Here is a 12,500-nt window from a genome sequence, read left to right as displayed (position 1 = left end):
ACTATCGGTGTAAACCGAATGTTTGCTGTCAGAGGAGGGGTGATGTGGAAAAAAATCCATGACTCCCAGCTTCGCCAATACCTTATGGATGAGCTGGAGAAATTTAACTCAAAACAAGGTGTTGGTATAAAAAAAGTAATGAAGGCGGCCATAACAATTGGCAAGCAGCCAGACAGCAACACCTATGTTTTGGCTGAGGACATTCAGGTATGCAGAGTAAATTGATTTAAAAAGGGGGGGGGGGGGGGGGGAACCAGTTGTTGAACATCATAGCTGAACAACCAGTTATTCAATCTTTCTAAGATATTGGGTGGGGGGAGGGGGATTGCATACTCTGAATTTAAAAAATAAAAATGATAAGTTGTCTAAAGATATCAACTAATTATCCCAGAGCAGTCTATTCACTTATGAGAGGTGAACATGGCAGAGGTGTTCTTGGAGGGATTGTGACTATAAGGGTGTCGATTCTGTAGGGGTGTCCATCTGTGGGGTATCTATGTAATTTTTTCTCCTGTTACAATATTATTTACATTACATTTACTGAACTAACTGTATAAAACCAAATATAATCATTAGTTCAGTTTGCCACACCCTATTAGAGTTCTGTGGTGTTCAAAGAGACTTGGGCATTGCAGGCAGCTGAATTTTGTGAACAGAGACAAACATGGAACCAATGTAAAAAAATGTAAAACAGATTGTTTACACCACCAGCCAAACTTTACCAACCTAATGCCATCCATTTTTCCTTTAATCTTAGCACAGTGCATGTGGCACTCTTATCCCCGAGCAGGAGACAGAGTACCTGTTTATGCCACCGTTCATGAATGGCATGAACATCCCTGCTGGGGATCAGTTGCTAAAGGAGTGTTTGCGGTGCTCACCGTTAAACCTGGAGATGCCACTGAACTACTTCGACTGGCATGAGTTCATCCAGTTGTGCAAAGGCTTCTTGAAAGAAAACTTTTACCAGTTTATTGTGTTTCTGGCAGGAGGCCTATCAGCCTTCCATTACCAGCGTGTTCTGGACATTGTTGGTAGGTATCCGTGTGCATCAAAAAGCAATTATAACTTCAGTCAAAGTAATTATAACTTAAGTCAATCAGTTTTAATGTTACACAGACAACTCATATTTCCTGAAAATGGGGACAAAGTGGGATCATGAATAATGAACTATTCAGTCAGGTTACACTTACAATAAATTCATAAAGTTATATCTGCATGAACAGGTTTACTAGGCAGACAGAAACCCTATTAGTGGCCAAAATAAAGTACTAATCATCCAGAAAAGAACAAAACATTTGATGCTAATTGCCGATATGTCCTGAATTTAGCAACCCCTGATTTTTTAAGTGATAGTTGTGAAAAGTGAATTGACAGTTGAAGTGGACTTAGGAGGGTTATAAAATATATAGGAACCCTTTTCCACAGGTTCCCTACAATACAAAGCTAAGGCAAGCTGGCTTTTTGTTCTATCAACTTATTTGAACTCCATACTTTTACTGTCTCTGGATAATAACACTGGCATTTTATTTCAGGTTCCTGTCCTGCTCCAATGGCAGTTGGTCACACTGCAAGTGGCAAGTCCACGTGCCTCAAAGTAATTCAAAACCTTCTTGGAGGGGTTTTCTTATCACAGTCTTCTGGGGAAAGTGTCTCCACTGAATTAATAATAAACACTCTCCCTGTCTATTGGGATGATCCAACACACCCCAAAACTCTCAAAAAGGTTTTGGTGTCAACTTTCCAGGGAGGTGGAAAACAGACCAAGACAAGTGGTAACGAAGTCCCGTTGACCACCTTCCTGATGACAGTGAATTTCTCGCTGGATGATGACATGAGGTATTAAACAGATAATGGTGGCTTGACATAATTATAGCTTATTTTTTAATTTTTTTTAAAGGTTCCGTATAATTAACTAAATTATTCATTTTCATTTTTATTCAGAGGCCTTGATATTGATACAGTTAGAGTTTTTGGAAGTTTTCCTTTTACTGCTGCCTGGGACTAGCTTGAGTACTATTGGATTTCAAATGTCAGGATTTAAGCAAATAATCAGTAAATTAGGTGCTTGTTTTGTGTTAAAAAAAGCGCCCAAGTTATATTTTCGGTTTTATTTCACAGGGCCTTTGAGAGATCAACCTCGGTCTTCTTTGAGAAGATTCTAACCAACGAAGTCGCGTCAGATTTTTTTGACAAAAGAAGGAGGGTTAACAATGCAGCAAACAACCACTGCATTCCATCTGTAATCCAGATGAATGCAGGGCTGTCAGAGAGAAACTTGGAGGGTCTCGTAGATTTCTTTGCTAGACGCCTCCAGGGTCTACCAAGCCGCCTGCCGAGTATCTACAGTGTGTACCGATATTTTGCCTTTGAGGTAACATATTTCCTTTCCAACTCAAAACCTACTATAAAATTGTAGGCAATGTTTTGTTGATTCTGACTTGACATTGTGCTGTTTTTATTGAGTGTGGCCAATTGGGTATTTAAAACCCACAGAGATAATGGTTAGATAAACTTGAGAATAAATTTACCTTTCTTCATAATATTAGTATGATTGTCGTTGTTCTGCTTTTCATGACTTATCATTTCCTTAAAATTTGTTTCATATCATTGACATGATATAATGGCTGGTTGTAACACTGCAACCTTTTATATTGTAGATAATTGACCTTGTGGGCGATGAAGATGTTATTTCCAGAGAGGATCTGGATGAACATTTAGAAAAGAAACTACTTCCATACGTTTCTTCGCAGTACAGTCAAACAACAAAAATTACATCTGTGGACCTGGACCAGTTTATGAAAGACATAATAGAAACTGTGGAAATGGGCAACTTGAGAAGCCAGGTGATTCAATCTTAGCTTTGCTAACTGCCACCAATTTGTCGGATTTGTTTAACTCATATTTTCTTGTTCTACCTTTTTTGGAAACCATACATTAGAGCCTGAGTTTTGATGACTTGGCTCCTAAGTCAAATATCGCTTAGCGGAATAATGGACATTTTTTAAATACTTGAAAAAGATCCACGCCTTGATGTTAAACTAAGATCCTCATGGTAGAAATTAGTATCTCACTCATAACGATGACCCCAATCGTTCAACACTGACTTAGGCCTCATGGGAAACAATATTCAGTTAAGGATGATGTATTTTTAAGTCATCAGACGCAGGCAAACTTGGAAATAGAAATTCCGAGTGCTCTAATCAGGAGTTGAACCCAAGACCTTCTGATTACTAGTTCGGATCCTCAACCTCTGAGCTACAGGAGACTCGTGAGAGCTTAGGCCATCTTAGGTTCAACTCCTAATAGGATCACTTGGAATTTCTTTTTACGGGTTTGCCAGCTGTGTCATAAATGACAAAAAAAAGAAACATCATTCTGATTTGTTAACCAGGCTTAAAATATTCCATCACATTTCATTTCAATATTCCATAAGTAGAAAATGTAGACTGAAGCTTAATTACCTATTGTCACGCAATCGCATTTCAGAGGTCATCTCCTATGACTAGTCGCTGATTCTTTGAAAATGCCTGTTCTTGGTCCATTTGGAGATATCCTTTCTAAACTATCTGGCAAGACTAAACATCTTTTTTAAGCCATATCGGGTCTTTGTTGTGTTAATACTTTTAGCTCAAAATTGCAGCGTATTAAATAAACAATCATTGCATTAATTAGATATACAATTGCAAGCAACAACTGATATACACATGACAATCAACGCATGTAACTGGATATCATTTGTTTACTTTTCTTGTGCATGGTTTTATCTTAATTACCAAATTGTTTAAAGGACTTAGAATTAAATCGATGGTCTGGTCTTGGTATGCATCTCTATGAAATGAACATAATTATGTTGGATTCAAGGAAGACAAAATGCACCATCAGTCATACATTATCACATGCGTATTTTCTCAATAAAAATTTTTCTGAAAAAAAACTGAGTGCTCTTATCAGGAGTTGAAGCTAACCATGCATGCCACTAAGTTTAAAAAGAAAATTTTCCGAAATGGACCAAGAACAGGCATACAACATCTGAAATGCCATTAGGTGACAATAGGTAAGTGAAACAAAGTTAATGTCATCATGTATAGGATCCATTTAGGTCGATTTTTGTCAGTCTACATTTTGTACTTGCTGCAGAAATAATAATACGATCATTAATTATATCAAATCTTGTCGAGTGGTCACTCGCAGGTATAAGTGGCCAGAACTCAAAAACCTACATTTCCAGGGGATTAAAGTCTGGACTCACTAAAATATTCTGCTTGTGACTTATGTTTTTTGCATACAATAGAGGAATTTAAAATCACTTTTAACAGTAGTTGGGCAAGATAAACTGAATAGTCAACCCCTTTTTAGAGGCCAGCTTTAGTGATAATGATGATGACAATAGTGATAATGGTGTTGACGTATTTCAGGTTTCAACATGGCTGAAGCCAAATGTCAAGCAACGATCTGGTCAGCGTGACATTGGAAGTTCCATACACCTAGCCAGGCAGCAAATTTCTGTCATTCTCTCAAATGCTGGAAAGTCATACTGTTCTGAAGACGTACGAAAAATGTGTGCAAAAATTGAAGGTGCAAATGGTGATTTTCGCTCCAGTTTTGGCAAATGGCCACAGGAAACAACCATCAAGATTCCAAGGGAAGCAGTCAGAGCTGAGACAATGGCTGTCGTTGATTCATGTATGTATAATTTTATTTAATCATGGAGAATTAAAGTCTTGGGGGATTCATGCTAGTATGAGCACTGCTTGCCATTCAACTAATAGTTTTTGTTGTTAGATTTTGAAAGAAGATTGAAAAATTTCAAGGCTCATCGATTGTCATACTATTTTATCATAAGGGGTATTATTCTAGAAATTCTTAATAAGAGTAGATCATGCATGTATTCAATAAAACAATGAAACCAAAATAAGATAAGTTCTGTCAATAACCAAGACAAATATTATAGTAGTTCATTAGAAATATGTACAGGACATACATGGAAGAACAGACCTTTTAAAAATTGCAGTTAATGTCAGTCAACAATACCACCCCATGCCACCAAATTACTTAATGTATGAAGAACAACGCAAAAGTATTCAGCACCTAACAGCAACATAAAGGAATGACTTTATAATACTTGCTCTTGCCACTTATATTCATGCCAGGGTTTGAAAACAGTAACGACAAGGAAAGTAATTGTCACAATCCAGCAGCTGAGGTGGAAGTACTACACAGTCAAATTCAAAGAGAGGAGGAGAATTTGCCATGCGACAGGTGTGCTGAACACCAACTAGATATTAAAGGATAAGTATCACGAGTAGCGCATGCGCGACCAAGGGTCTCGAGATTTGAAAACGTCTGGCAGACGATTTCAAAGATCACTTGCGAAATTCAAAATGGCGTCTACGAGCGGAGGTACTCGCCGTGGCGGTCGACGAGAAAATGCTGGACGTAAGAGGTCATTTGAAAGTACTAAGGAAAGACAGAGAGAGTGAGAAAGAGCTCATAAAAGGATGTCATTAGAGATGAAGATCTTTCAATCGTGGCTTCAGGCTAAATTCTTGGCTGGATACGAAAACACCAGTGACAGCGATTTCGCGGCACATTTGTTGTCATTGGAGTATTGTAGAAGGTAATTGGAGTTTGTTCTTGTTGTTTCATCTACCTTCCAAACCAGATTTTTGTACTAATGAACTTTATCTCTTTTGCTGAAGGGAGTTGCAAGATGATTTGCGATCCCAGTTGAACACTCGTAAACCTCATGATCAAGTGCACGTGGAACCAACAACAACAGCAGGTAGGAAAAGGCTCTGTTTGTATTCGTCGTGGATACAAAGCACCAAGCGGTGAACGGTGTGTATTTGTATATTTCTATTTTCCGAAAGTTTTAAAATTAATAACATCAATTTCCCTTGCACAGGGCCACAGACCTCTACTCCTGCAAGGCCTTCAGTGCAGTTTGTCACTGAACCAGCTACTGAATCGCCCATCGCTTCCCACGAAATCAATGTTGAATTCGACTCTTCCTATGATTCTGCTCAACTCGGTGACAGAAAAGCAGAAAAAAGGTAAGTTTACTTTAAAACGTCTAGGCTAATCGTTTTAGTGTAACTACACAAATTTCATTTATGAGCTGACTTCTTTTCTACATAAATTTCAGTTTGAATTCTTCCCTGTTCTCTGAAGACGAAGCCTCTGACGACTCAGAAGAGCTAAACTGTAATTATGTAAGGTATGAACGAGGAAAAACTAGCCATTTCTTTTTTAGTTTTCCCTATTTTCTTTTGAAGTGCATGTGGGGCTGTATACAGCATGAATGAGGTTTGACATCATTGGAGGAAGTAATCCCGCCTAGCCTGCCATAGGAATTAGTTGGGTTGGTGATTTTCTCTTGAGTAAATGAAGGGTTGTCTGGGTTTATATAAACCTATGTAGATAACTGAACCACCTGTGTGTGTGACACATAACTCCATTTTACAGAAGGTCACAAACCTTGCCTCTTTTATGTATGTACAGCTGTATGCTGTTTTCAAAAAAAAATTAGGCTTTTTTATAATATAAATGATGGAAATTTATTACCTTCTCATTGCTGCTGTGGTTGATGTTTTTGCTAAAAAGAAAATTTATTGCACCCTGTTTTTCTATTTAGTTACCAAGAACTCTACAGTTCTGCAATTCAACAATTAAATGATGAAAAAGCTATTGACACCAGCAGTGATGGAGAGTCAGATATCTGTGATATTTCAAAGTAAGTATTATTGTATTATGCAACATCCTCAAGACTGTCACCATAAATATATGAATGTTTTGGTTTGGTGCTTTTTTTTCCTGTGTGTGATTATCTTTGGTTCTATTTTTCCAACTAGTATCATTCGTACATGTATTGGTCGAGGACTAACTTTCTGTATGGTTGAAAATGTTTCAAAACTAGTTTTTTTTTTTTTTTCAATTTCCCTTTGTTCCAGGTTATTACATGAGTATGGGACAGTGAAAATAAAATACAATCTGCTTTTAAAAATTGTCAACCAAAGATAGATATAAACCAAGTTATAATAAATTTCTGATGATTTCTTCCACTGATAATTATTGTATTGCATTTACTTCTTTCCACAGTGCAACTTTTAGTGAAGACATGTCATCAAGTGATGAAGGAAATCTAGGTCACGAAGAGAATCTTGGTGAGGAGGAGAATGTAAGTGATGAACAAGTCCAGGCATCTGTTGAGGACAGCGATTCGAAAATGGTAGAAGATGTCGCTGACGTGTCTACCCCGCTTGAATATGGGCCTCACAAAAAACTGAGCAGGGGAGAAGAGCAATACAAGTACCTCAAAGAGATTCAACTTGTAAAGGAGAGAAAATTTATATGTTCCCTGGACTTACTTCTAGAGTTGCTTGTTGGGCGTTGCCAGTTTCCTGGTTGCCTAAAGGTACCAAAAGTGAAATATCATTTTGTTGGGGCCACAGTTGTTGTTAACAGCTATTGTGAAGGTGGTCATAAACATAGGTTCTGCTCTTCACATGAAGTGAATGGAATATATGCCAACAACTTGCAGTCAGCAGCAGCTGTCCTGTTGTCAGGGAATAATTTTGCTAAAGTTAGCAGAATGGCAGATTTCTTGGGTCTTGCTTTTCCCTCAAACGCTACATTTTTTAGAATGCAGCGGTTGTATTGTTTTCCTGAGGTGGAAGAGTGGTGGTCTTGGATGAGAGGTGAGATTGTGAGTGAGTTTGTTGGGACTGAAGTTGTGATTGGTGGAGACGGGCAGTGTGACTCCCCAGGATTCAGTGCCAAAAATATTTGCTATTTCTTGATGGAATTGACATCAAACTACATTCTTGAGATTGAGGTGCGTGACAAGCGTCATGTGGGACTTTTGTCAACAAACATGGAAAAGGAGGCATTAAAGAATGCACTGAGGAGGCTTCAGTTTGAGTGGTACGTTACTTTACAATGCTGTGACCAGTAATTTTTATTTTTGTCCTTTTTTTTTATCAGGTAGGACAGGCAAGAGGGATGGGGAAAATCAAGGATTGGACAGACCATATAATTCGACATTTTTGGTACTGCAGCAGTGTTTGCAAACTTAATCCAACAACGTCAGATGAAGAGGCATTGAAATTAATGAAGGTATGTTACCTGGTAGATTACCAGTATACATTGTCTGAAATATTGTGGAAGGATTTACAATAACAATACTTTGTTGATTTGTGTTATCATTTATCCAATTTTCCTGTGCACCTGCTCACTTACACAAGACTGCTCACTACACAGTGGCATCCATGCATAGATACTTGGGCAGTTCATACATGTAGGTATGCACGAATCTCAGCATAGAAAGTATCTCAGTAAATGTTTAAACAGGTAAAATTAATCTGTTGGTAGATTGCTTGGATATACATGCACCACAAACTTAGAGCACTTTCATATTGATGTCATCTTTCTTCTTTTTTTTTTTTTTTTTCAAGGGACAAGTGGATTGGCCTCTTACATCATGTCTGCAATTCCCATGAATGGCTAAATGGGCAATGTGATCATGGAGAAGAAAGCCACGACCCTAACCTCCCTTGGTTTGATAGGCGTGATGCTGATTTTGCAGAACTGCAAAAAATTGTGCTTAACAAGGAGTTGCTTGAAAGCTTCAAGTACTATGTGAGGTTTAGGTAAGATACATCAACCTACTGTCCTTTTAACAGTATTCATTTTGTATTCACTGTTTTGGGAAAACTATGTGCAGTTTATATGTGGATAACACAAACTGTTATAAAATAGTAAAACAGTTCAACCATTAGAACAACAGGAAAGTGTACTTCTTTTGAGAAGGAGTGCTAAAGTCATGAAAACGGTGTCTCACCACTGTAACTGTTGTCAAGTGCGTAATCATTGTCTTTCTTGTTACTTGTTACAGACACACAGGAAGTATCGAATGCGCAAACCGCCTGTCCCTGGTCTACACACCAAAGAGTACAGCATTCAGGTATACATACACTGCATGCATGTCTTTTTGATATAAACAATTTTCTTCAGCATGCAAATTCTTCTCAGTGGGTTCCAAACTTTTCATGAGGTGCACTGTATACAACGCTAAATAACAGCAGAATACAGTTTATGAAGTAGAATCCATATGAAAATTAGCCATGTGGAATTTTTCGTGTTGAGCCAATGACGTCACTTCCTGTAATTTGAGCCTCAACTTCTGGAACAAGGCCAAGTAATGGCGGCCGTGAAATCTTGAATAAAAAGCTAAAAAAAAAATACTTCCAATTGCCATAAAGGATTGAAATTTGGTAACATGAGTAAGAAGGTCATATTCTACACGAAAATGCAAAAAGATGGAAAATGAAATTTTTGTCCCAGGGGCACTTTAAAGTTGATCAATCTTTTTTGCTTAAAGGGTAAATTATCAATTAAGTTATGTCATTGAATACTTAAAATATAGTTATTTAGACAGAAAGTTATTGAGACTTGAGTTACTCACAGCAAGCAAAGTGATCATTCGACACAGCCTGAAATTTTTAAGCTGACACATTCTTGCACTGAGCATTCAGTCTAACTAGCAAATTACATACACTTGTATGTTGTAGTTTACAATAAATTATTTTCAAAACCAGTCCCATTTTGTTACATGTATTTCCATTTGTGTTTGTGGCTTTCAGTTACAGAGCTTACAGGGTCAGAAAGTACTTAGCTGCAATAGACTGGAACTATCACCTGGGTCTCCCTACGGCCAAGAGCAAGACTGGAGAACAGGTTGTATCCAGAAAGTACAACCAGCGTACAAAGCAGTGGGACCTGAAGATACTGAAGGCTGAGAAGGGATATGAATACATAGCAGTTCTCATAGCCAGAATCTTGCATGCTAGGATGGAGGATATTGATATTGTTACCAGGAATGTTTCTCTCAATGATAGTGATCCGCGTCTGTTGGCTGCTACGATTGCTGCCATTCCTCCACCACCCTCGACCGAGTTAATCAAACGGCACAGTAGGTTCAGTGTGCCCTCAAGAAATGTAGACCTGGAGAAAGGTGAAGAGAACATCCCATCAACTATGGAACATTGATGTTTATGCTATAGCGCCTTTTTTGAAGGTGTTCAAAGGAACAGCGAACTTTGCCAATTTCAATTTTTCTATATTTCTATAATTCTGTAAATTGCAGTGGTTATACTTCTAAGTTTTCTGTAAACAGCTCTTCATTTGCTGTCAATTAGTGAAAACTACAATAACTGCTTACAGGAAGACTGAGGTAACCTGTAAACTGTATTTTAAATTTTCTGCACATAGTAACAAAATAATAATTTTAGTATGAGAAATAATAACAGCAGCTTTCATTTACTGTCAATTTTAATTTGTGAAAATGAAGTTAAAACTACAATATCATTACAACTCAACTGGTTCCAGTACATGTAAGACTGAGGTAAAATGTAACTTTTATCAGGAACAAAATTAATATACCAAACAGGATTTGTTTACAAATAACTTCCTTATAAATAATCAGTCTGATTCATTTGAAAAGCAGGAGTACATTTAGCCCAATTTTTTTTTTTAATTTTCTGCACCTTTTTCCAAATGAAATCATTTTGGCAGATATATATTTGATAATTCCTTATCAGTTGTTATATACATACAGTAACCCTTTGGATTTTTATTCCAAATAGTCAAAAGATATTGGTTCATTAGAGAGTTGATTTAGACCAATGAAACAAATATGTGTTATCCTTATTTACACCAATGATATGTAGTCAAAAATAAACAAAGAAAACAAGTTATGGCAAGAAGTACAAGTGGTGTCATTAATTGAGAAGTTGTCCTGCCAGTCACTGGGATATATAGATTACAGAGAGCATGAGGTCCAGATACTAGGAATATGTATGTATTTCTCATTCTTATAAATTAGCTCCAGAAGTATATTCACAATATATGGGGCAAAAAACAATCAATTTTGCATACACTAGGTATGCAATATTCTTGAGCTTGCATTATCAAACAAATGAGATTTTCCTTTTTTCATACTGGCACAAAGCTAGTATGCAAATATACCAAAAAGAATTCCTTTATCTTATAAATAATCTGTCTGATTCATTTGAAAAGCAGGAGTACATTTAGCCCAATTTTTTTTTTAATTTTCTGCACCTTTTTCCAAATGAAATCATTTTGGCAAATATATATTTGATAATTCCTTATCAGTTGTAATATACATACAGTAACCCTTTGGATTGTTATTCCAAATAGTCAAAAGATATTGGAACACATAGAGAGTTGATTTAGACCAATGAAACAAATATGTGCTATCCTTATTACTACCAATGATATGTATTCAAAAATAAACAAAAAAAAAAACAAGTTATGGCAAGAAGTACAAGTGGTGTCATGAATTGAGAGGTTGTCCTGCCAGTCACTGGAATATATAGACTACAGGGGGCATGAGGTCCAGATACTAGGAATATGTGTGTATTTCTCATTCTTACAAATTAGAGAATATATTTGGTATGCAATATTCGTGGGCTTGAAATATCAAACAAATGTGATTTTCCTTTTCTTTATACTGGCACAAAGTTAGTACTGATGAGTATACTGGTCACTTCTGGGGCTCAAAAAAGGGCTGGTTCTAATTTTTGTTACAGAAATTAAAATTGTAGCCTCCGTATAAATTATATGTCCAAGCTTGATGACAAGTGGGAAGAAATCCACTCCCATCAATAACCTAATGCTCCCTATACCCCATATATACCCCAGTGACTGAGGGGAATTGTGCCCTTATTTTGAGAACAACACAAGAAGGGCACACACGTCGGTTGCCCTTCCCTAGATGTCCATGTCTGGCCAATATAAACTGTCTATAGGCCGCCTTACGGAAGGATCGCATGCTATTATCCTCTCTATCGTTACGGATATCGCCTGTGTTGCGAATAGACAGCTGCAACACATCGTGATCTAGACATAATTTGTTGAAACGTGCTGTTGTTGAGATGCAAGTTCTTTGCCGACAACATTTGTTCTCTATTTCTCGTGCCATTGGCCTGCACCGGCCACATATACACCAATCAGGAGCTGCAACACTCCCTGATGGGCCAGGATCAACATTGCCTGCTGGCGATTCCAATGTTGTGGGGGTTCCATTTGCTAGATTGGTTTCATTGGCTTCATTGATCTCATCAGCCATCTCTGCATCCTCAGTTCCCTCTGCATCAAGGTCATCTTCCATGATGAGGAGAGTATGGATATAATCCATACTTCCTACCCCCCTGCGAAGACTTCGTATGGCTATTTTCCTCACCATACTCTCATCCAGTGTGCCAATAAATTCCTACAAACGTTTAAAAGCATTTTATTAAATAATCAAACATATAAAAAGCAGACCTATCCAAAACAATAATTGATTTGTTTATGATAAGCAAAACACTTATGGTTAGTAAGTAAACGTGTACACCCAGAAGCACATCAATGAAGATACAACAAACACAGAGGCAATTTAAAAATGGTTGAAGATACGTTTCTGATATTTTGAGCTG

At 37.4% G+C, this 12,500-nt stretch overlaps 2 protein-coding genes and 1 pseudogene across 3 annotated transcripts in view; 2 read left to right on the top strand and 1 right to left on the bottom strand.

Moving 5' to 3' along the window:
- The window catches only part of LOC146482177 (uncharacterized), a 5,317-nt gene extending 21 nt beyond the window's left edge, over positions 1 to 5,296 (top strand). The window contains exons 1-7 of the mRNA XM_085107370.1: positions 1 to 207; positions 758 to 1,034; positions 1,536 to 1,839; positions 2,122 to 2,374; positions 2,661 to 2,846; positions 4,419 to 4,686; positions 5,154 to 5,296. The exon at positions 1 to 207 is cut by the window's left edge and continues 21 nt beyond it. Of these exons, the coding sequence (XP_084963496.1) occupies positions 1 to 207; positions 758 to 1,034; positions 1,536 to 1,839; positions 2,122 to 2,374; positions 2,661 to 2,846; positions 4,419 to 4,686; positions 5,154 to 5,296 (1,638 nt within the window). The remainder of the gene's footprint in view (positions 208 to 757; positions 1,035 to 1,535; positions 1,840 to 2,121; positions 2,375 to 2,660; positions 2,847 to 4,418; positions 4,687 to 5,153) is intronic.
- LOC146482176 (uncharacterized) lies at positions 5,291 to 10,766 on the top strand (annotated as a pseudogene). Its single transcript, XR_014864173.1, has 9 exons — positions 5,291 to 5,620; positions 5,703 to 5,785; positions 5,909 to 6,056; positions 6,149 to 6,220; positions 6,638 to 6,736; positions 7,102 to 8,141; positions 8,457 to 8,651; positions 8,897 to 8,965; positions 9,645 to 10,766. The product of XR_014864173.1 is annotated as an uncharacterized LOC146482176 (transcript).
- The window catches only part of LOC146482175 (P2X purinoceptor 7-like), a 2,440-nt gene continuing 254 nt past the window's right edge, over positions 10,315 to 12,500 (bottom strand). Inside the window, exon 2 of the mRNA XM_085107452.1 lies at positions 10,315 to 12,295. Within this exon, the coding sequence (XP_084963578.1) occupies positions 11,693 to 12,268 (576 nt within the window). The 5' untranslated portion in view covers positions 12,269 to 12,295 and the 3' untranslated portion in view covers positions 10,315 to 11,692. The remainder of the gene's footprint in view (positions 12,296 to 12,500) is intronic.

Source organism: Pavona decussata, unplaced genomic scaffold, assembly GCF_977016875.1.
Source record: "Pavona decussata unplaced genomic scaffold, jaPavDecu1.1 SCAFFOLD_47, whole genome shotgun sequence".
Taxonomy (NCBI): Eukaryota; Metazoa; Cnidaria; class Anthozoa; order Scleractinia; family Agariciidae; genus Pavona; species Pavona decussata.
This window is presented reverse-complemented; position numbering and strand designations above follow the sequence as displayed.